Source organism: Nicotiana tabacum, mitochondrion (genome assembly GCF_000715075.1).
Source record: "Nicotiana tabacum mitochondrion, complete genome".
Classification (NCBI taxonomy): domain Eukaryota; kingdom Viridiplantae; phylum Streptophyta; class Magnoliopsida; order Solanales; family Solanaceae; genus Nicotiana; species Nicotiana tabacum.
In genome coordinates, this window is record NC_006581.1 from 195001 (window position 1) to 202500 (window position 7500).

The 7500-nt window shown below is 47.8% G+C and overlaps 3 protein-coding genes and 3 non-coding genes across 6 annotated transcripts in view.

Moving 5' to 3' along the window:
* orf116 (hypothetical protein) overlaps positions 1 to 134 on the forward strand; it is a 351-nt gene extending 217 nt beyond the window's left edge. The window contains exon 1 of the mRNA in view: positions 1 to 134. This exon is cut by the window's left edge and continues 217 nt beyond it. Coding sequence (YP_173423.1) covers positions 1 to 134 — 134 coding nt within the window.
* Positions 135 to 2309: 2175 nt separating this feature from the next.
* On the reverse strand, positions 2310 to 2615 carry orf101b (hypothetical protein). The gene has a single exon. The coding sequence runs from the start codon at positions 2613 to 2615 to the stop codon at positions 2310 to 2312; it is 306 nt and encodes a 101-aa protein (YP_173424.1).
* On the forward strand, positions 2450 to 2520 carry trnC(gca). The gene has a single exon. It is a non-coding gene; the product is annotated as a tRNA-Cys (tRNA).
* Positions 2616 to 4440: 1825 nt separating the features above from the next.
* On the forward strand, positions 4441 to 4512 carry trnN(guu). The gene has a single exon. It is a non-coding gene; the product is annotated as a tRNA-Asn (tRNA).
* A 968-nt stretch (positions 4513 to 5480) lies between these two features.
* On the forward strand, positions 5481 to 5563 carry trnY(gua). The gene has a single exon. It is a non-coding gene; the product is annotated as a tRNA-Tyr (tRNA).
* A 517-nt stretch (positions 5564 to 6080) lies between these two features.
* On the forward strand, positions 6081 to 7500 carry nad2 (NADH dehydrogenase subunit 2; one part of a trans-spliced gene, as the record gives it; the window's edge cuts it). Coding sequence (YP_173350.1) covers positions 6081 to 6241 — 161 coding nt within the window.

Genomic DNA, 7500 nt, shown 5'->3' on the forward strand with positions numbered 1-7500 from the left:
CGGGATTCTCTAAAAAGCCAAGGTCGTGGGTGGCCAAGAGGGCCCACTTGGAGACTTGGGATCTCAGCAGGAAATGCGAAGGTTGCAACAAGCCGGCCGGCCAAAGAGAATCAACTAGTTTAGTTCTGATCTGAGTAGGCTCATAATAGGGAATACCCTAACCCTGGGAACCGGGGCCTGGCCATCCTTCGTTTGCGGTCGACGTTCCGGCTTTGTCCGTCGACAGCTGAATGTTTCGATCTGGTTCGATTCATGATCGCATCTGCAAACCTTATCCCGTGGGCTTTAGCGGACGTTTTTCATTCTTCACCCGGTCCTTAGTAGCCTTTCCAAAGTCAACCTAACCGGTTACCTTTTCCAAGGCGCTAAATAGGCCTTCGCCCTTACGCCTTTATATATAATAGAAGAAAATTAGATAGTTGTATATAGAATTAGCCAGATCGTCTGAAGCATGAACAGAATCGCCTTTGTTCTGAAGGCCTAGCGAGTTCCTTTTTTTTTTTTCAAAGGCGGTCCTTTTCTTTCCTCGGACCGATGACTCGCTTGTTCAGTACTGCTAACTATTATAGGAGGATGTCGCCCCCTCGGGACTACCAGTAGCTTCGGTTGTTGAATCTCGTGCAAGTTAGGTTGTGGTTGTATTGGCTGCAAGCGGAACGTAGGCGCTTTAGGTGTGTGTTGACCATGCACTCTCGCTTCGTGTAATGTCGTATGTATGATAGAGGTAGTGTGGTGATTGACCTCAATGCTAATGGTGATCCCCAAGGTTCAACGAATGAATGAAGCTATGATCGTACCCGGATAGAGATGATGGTCTTCCTCTGATGTCTCCAAGCCGGCCATAATAGAATAGATAGGCGAAGCAGTCAATAGCAGTCTGTTCTCGCCTATCGATAGATAGCAGGTTGCTTCCAAGCTCAAACCATTTGAAACAGAATTGCTACTTTTTTCTTGTTATTGATAGAGTGGTATTCTCCGCCCCTGTCAAATAAAGTAGAGGGGGAGAACTGGAAGAGAGAAGGAAAAAGAGCAAAAGATTGACAAGTCTAATGGGGGAAGAATGGCTGACACGTTGACTGCCTTCGATACTAGAAAAAAAAACCCAAGCGGTCTAACCTAACCCCCAGGGCGGAACCCAACCGAAAGGCGCTAGACGGACTAAGGGCAAGCGAGATAAAGAAAGCAGCTGGCCCTATGTGTAAAACCTTGCCGCGGGAGAGTCTTTCTCCAATGAGAATAAAGAAAGTTTTTGGGCAAGACAAGAAAGGAACTCGCCCTTTGACACCAAGGGATAAGAGCTGATTGCTGGCGATGACTTGGTGAAGGGAATCTATGAGAGAAGGTTCTCGAACCGGGTTACGACCGAATAGAGCGCGGAACCAACGAGTTCAGTCGAACAAGGTAACGAGTCTAAGGGAAGGATCAAGCTTGAAAGGAATGGACGGGCGTAGGCTTAATAGTGAACGCAGACCCCCCTGCTTATAGATATGAGATCAATGACTTAAATAAAAGAAAGATGTCGAGAGAAAGTCTTAGCCCTTAAAATGCGTTGCGAAGAGAGATCGAAGACGAAGATTTTCTGACGCAGTGCGGGCACTGGATGGAAAAGACAGATAAAGGAACAACCCACCGGAAGGGCATACCTCAAGGGGCACCAATCTCCCCCGGCAAAGATCTATCTGCGCGAAGCCGACCTATGGATAGAAAGAAAGATGCAGGAAAGGCAAATGAAAGAAGAAAGCAAAATTTGCTTTGGGAGTGTGAGATAGGCAGACGGGGAGTACGCAGCCGAACAACCGCTGGGGTTTCCAGCAGTGATAGCTGAACTAATCAGATGGGCCGCCCCAAACCTTACGCTGACATTTTAATCGGAAATCAACATCGGGTCCCGGCTATCCGAAAAACGCAGACTGAAGCGGAAGATCACAAAATGCAACACAACAAGGGGGTCGTTAGACCGTAGCTTGCGCGAAGGAAGAAGCTAATCAATCAGAATTGAGACAGGGAGGAGAGGCGAAAGAGAGATTTTCGAGCCTGCAAGCAGCAAGCAACAACGGCTTTTCAGCCGTTGCGCGCTAGCTTGTAGTTTAGGGGTATAGTAGGGGTGCCCCTTTCTCAAACTTTTCTATAATATAAGGTATTTGGAACCCTAGTTTTGGAGTTTTCCCCAACCAACCTATACCTTACTAATAAAAAGGGGCTTCCCTTTTTCAGCTGCATTGCACTGCCGCATAAACAATGGATCCGCTGGGCTGGATGAGCAACCTTCTATCTGGCCTCTGTACCAATAGTAGAGTGGCTTGCTACTTTCAATCAGAAAAGGAAGATTGAGCAAGGCAAAGGAGAAAGAAGTTGTCCCCTCTTCTCTGCCGCCGCCGCATATGTAGAAAAAGAAGGAGCGGAGAAGGAAGAACAACCGTTTGACTTTGGCACATGAGGTGGCGGGTTTGGCTAGGTAACATAATGGAAATGTATCGGACTGCAAATCCTGGAATGACGGTTCGACCCCGTCCTTGGCCTCGAGGAGTGGTGAGCAGCACGGAACTTGTTTCAATCAAATGGCATAGTATTAGGGTAGGAGGCTTTCCTTTGTTATAGAAATCCACAGACAACATTCTGGAACTTCCAAACCAAAGAAATGCAAGATGAGAAGGAGCTTTTTACGTTACGCTTCAATAGAATGAATTCGGTAAGGGTAGAATAGGCCCTATGGTCGATCGAAGGTGCTGTGCCACTTGAACTCAAATCTATCTGACCTTCAATCCAGCCAGCTCATAACAAAATGTTAGACCAATCTCAGGGCTGACACAACCGAATTGGTTGAGGAAAAGGAAACCCCAGCGACCAAGCACTCCCGCCCCCAAAAGCGGAGACCGAAGAACCGCCAGGTTGTCGAGGACACGTCTGAAGAGGAGGCGGGCGCCCTCTAAGTTGACCACCCTACCCACTAATGGACTATGAGGGGGGGGAAGGCGAACGGGAACCGACCGAAAACCCTCTCTTTACTCAATGGATAGCGCTTATTCTCTTTCAATCAACAAAATGAGAAATGGGGGAGAAAGAAAAAAAAGAGGTCTTTATTGAAGAGGCTTTGCACCTGAAATAGGACTAATGCAGATCCAGAAGAATGGTCTGGGCTTTCGAAAAGATGAAGATGCAAGGGGTAAAGAGACAGTCTTTTGAACAAGCAAGCTGACATAAGGATTCTAGCTCGCGCCCACTTAGAGCAGATGGAGATTCTCGGACGGGGAAAAGCGGCACTCGACATCTATTAAACAAGACCAAGAACAAAGCCATACCATGCCCTCGGGAGAAAGTAGTGATGATTGCCATGAATGCTGCCCTCGAGGACGTGTACAAGAAGGTCTTTGCCGATTCCTATCAACATGGTGCATCTCTTAGTAGAGGGGCGTGAAAAGTGGAGACTTTGACCGAATGAATAGGGATCAATTGATAGACATTTTTCTTGAGGAAGAGAATCCAGGATGAACGCTTTTTTCATTCGCTATGCGCTGACTGGATGCGTACTCGCGTGATCAATCGATGGACGGGGGAATTGCGTGAATGATGAGACCGGCCTAACCTAAAGTCAAGGCTCTTCCCTCTCTTGATGGCGAATCTTGATTGACTGACACTAGGAACCGATTCGGAGAAAGAAGAAGCATGGCATGAGATAGGCGGCGGATCAATTTCCGATAGCGAATTACTTGACTCGATGGATGGAGGGAGAGCCCTCCAACTCAAGCACGAAATCAATGTTGAGTCAACAATCATCGAGAGGGGTACCACCAAGCGAGATCGAGACCAGCCCCTTGTATAGGTATAGGGTGGAAAACCTGCGCTTCTTCAAATATCCCATAAATCTAAATAAAGTAGGGACTTCAAAGCTTGACTAACAAGCGAGAAAGTTGACTTTGAGAAAGAAAAGGGGCGCCCTAGCTGCAATCAAAAAACAGCGCTAACGAGCAAGAAAGGCCCCCTTACTATAGATAGGGCGTTAGCGCTTTACTAATAACATATATAGGGCTGACTTTTTTCAGCTTGATCGGAATCGATTCTATGATTGAATAGCAGAAGTGCTACTTAGTAGTAGAAACTCGGAGAGACAGACAGAGAGGGGACTCTTTCATACCTGCTAACTCCTAGGATGAGAAGTAGGTCCCTTGTTTTTGGCAGGAAGAGTTCCAGCCTTTGTTGCCCCTCGGTAGAGTGAGTCTACTTAGCGAACTGGCAGGACGCGGAGATCTATTGATCAATATGAATCTCGAGAGTGGATGGTTGATCGCCGCCTCCTTGTCCTGGAGGCTCTCCGGCCGGGGAGGGGCTTGCTATCGTAACCTTTTCTCCCGGTGTATGTGAAAAAGAGTGACGAACTCATTTTTATTCGGTCATAGGTTGGTCCAAAGAACGAGAGTCGGCTTCCAACATTAAGTCCGTTGTTCCTCAGTAGCTCAGTGGTAGAGCGGTCGGCTGTTAACCGATTGGTCGTAGGTTCGAATCCTACTTGGGGAGATTTTTTAGTTATCGCTTTTCTGACCTAGCGACCCCTGTCCTTCTCCTTTGTTTCTAAACTAGCAGAATCGTGGGACATCAAAAGCGGTAAGTTGATTGTTGGTTTTTATTCCTCACTCTCGTATAGGTTAACTTGGTTCGTTCCATTCTTAGGGATAAGAAGGATCCACTGGAAAGACTGGAGTAGTATCTTCATTAGCCGGAAGGAATTAGTCTCCACTAGCGTCATTCGAAGAACGAACAAGAAAAGGGTTACTGTTTAGGATAGATGGATGTGGCCCAATGGCTAAAGCTCTGCCAGCTTCTTGTAGACTGAACTCTCTTCTCTTTAGGCTCCGAGTTCTTTTTTGGGGGGATGGTCTAATTTACTAGTGGCAACGAAGTTCTTGGTAATTAGCAAGGGGGAAGGAGGATCTCCACTCATTTCATTCATTCAGTGCCTGCGGTGAGGCGCGACCCACAACAAACGAAGGGGGAAAGCTTGCTTTGCTTGCTGTAGCCCTATTTTTGTAGATTAGGCTTGGTAAGCGTAAGCTATATTTAAGTAGGCTCGCAGCTTCGCTCAGCAGAAGAGCCTGACTTTTTATTATATTAGTAAAGCGCTAGCGCCCAACCTATACAAGGGCTTTGAAGGGATAGGGGAAGAAAAGAAAACAAAGAGGGTCATTTTCTTTTAGGAACATGGCTCCTTCATTCACTTGCTCATGAACTCGCAGCTTCGCCAGAAGCGACGAGGGGGGGCTGGGGAAGGCCGACGACTACATGAGGGGGAAGCTTTCGTAGAAGCTTTACCCCTTGCTTTACAGAGATAGTTATGAACTGACTAAATGACTAGATTCTCCCGGAACGCTAGCTAAGCTAATCGTCTTAGTTCCCTTCAATTAAATCAATAAGCTTTTTGATTGATTCAGGGCGCCGCCCCCCTTCTTAGAATTAGAACCCATTGAGGGGGGCCTCGGCCCGGGAAGGGGAGAGTGGCCGAGTGGTCAAAAGCGGCAGACTGTAAATCTGTTGAAGTTTTTCTACGTAGGTTCGAATCCTGCCTCTCCCACTTGTTTGTTGTAGACTTCAGAGAAGAGAAAAGAGGCATTCGTCAGCGTAGGAAGGCCAACCGAGCGAAGCTCTTTCTTTTTTTTGGCCGTGCCGTGAAGTGAAATTGTATCGTATGTTAGTTAGAGAGGTTGGCGAACTACTACGATCTATAGATTTCCCATCTATATCCAATCCCAACGAGAATAGAAGCGAGTCGCTTCCGGCCTGTCTTGTAGTCGTAGTCTTTTAGCTTATGTAGTCGTCGGCCTTCCTACACGCATGCGTCCGCCAGAATGCCTCCTTGGTTCGGGACGAAGCCAAGCCGATACATACGATAGGCGAAGGAAAGACCCCCATTTCATAGCGCCTGGGGAACGCAAGTTTGATCGAGGATTGGAGAGGAGAGGTGGAAGAAAGGGCTCGGGATGGATTTAGGAGTCTTTGTGCGAGCCGTATGCGGTGAGAGTCGCACGTACGGTAACGAGGGGGGTTCGCGTCTATACGTGTAGTGTGGTGCTTAGGCCTACCCACCCTATTTGTTCCATGATCTATGGGTCTACTGGAGCTACCCACTTCGATCAATTAGCCAAGATTTTGACCGGATACGAAATCACTGGTGCTCGATCTAGTGGTATTTTTATGGGGATTCTATTTATCGCTGTAGGATCCCTATTCAAGATCACTGCAGTTCCTTTTCGGGCGGCTGTAGGACGGCCGCCTATAGGTGGTAGGGTAGGGTGGGTGGTACCGCTCAGATTGCGGCCAATCTTCCTAACCGCGCGCGGGCCGGGCTTAGAGCGCGTGAAACTCATCACTACCTCGTAAGGGCGTTGAGACCATAGCATGTTACACGAAAGCGCCGCTTTCTCTGTAGTGTTGTCACACAGCTGCCCGCCTAGAAGAGCAACTCGCTCTGTAGTGTTGTCACACAAGATAAGCACGCCGCCCGCCTGCTGGCCGGGCGAATCGAAGTTATCTTCCGGTCAACTGTCCACCCAGTCAAGTGCAAAAAACACAGTAGAATCACGCAACGCACGCTGCTGGTGTGCTTCCTGCTCGCGAGGAAAGAAAGAAGAGCGACAGGGTTCAGTTCAGATTTGACTGTTTGCAGCATGGGAGCAGATTCCCCAAAAAATCCCTGGGAACAATGAAAAAAAAAAGATATCTCGGTAACGAAAACTATAGGGGGCTGTATTGGCGAGATCCAACGGTGAACAGCTGCCCAAAAGAAAAGCCGCCTGGAAGTCCGAGGACCTTTAGTACTGTACTCTACCCCCGAACCAGCAGCCTTCGCGCCAAGCAAGACCGCCCTTGTCCCTTTCCTTTCTCCATTCCGCCTCCTTCTTTGCTTTGTTCCAATAGAGTCTAAGGCAAAGTGGTTCGTATGCCTACTTGACGAAAGGGAACGAACAACCTTTCATTTCCGGGTTTATGGATTGGATTCAGTCAGCCTCACGACATAATCAGAGTGAGGCTTTGGTTACCGGCAAACGCTTCTCCAAAGGCGACCCTCTCGAGTTTCCGGCTGTTTCCGTCATTGAAGTAGCCTTTCGTCGCCCTACCAAACGAAAGAAGTCACTATCAAACAGCTCGCCCTATTGAAGTACCAAAGGTGCGCTCAGCCCGGTGACTAGGAAATGGGTTTGCCCTTGAATTGAAGTGATGAGGTCGGAAAGAGGGAAGTAGGGCTCCTATTGACTAAAGGTTGGTTCTTCGCTTTCCTTTAGAATGAAAGTTGCTATGAAGCCCCTACTACTTACTTTGTTTGATTCAAAAGGCGAACAGCCCCCCCAACTAGTTGTATGGGGTGGGGTGCTTGTGAAAAGCTGCTTTGGATATGAGTAATTCCTAAAAAAAGGCAAAGTCCGGTATTTGACGAAGATCTTTCTATCAATAGATAGGAATGAGTGTTCGATATAGGGGATAGGATCCATCTGCTCTTTATCTCACAATTTC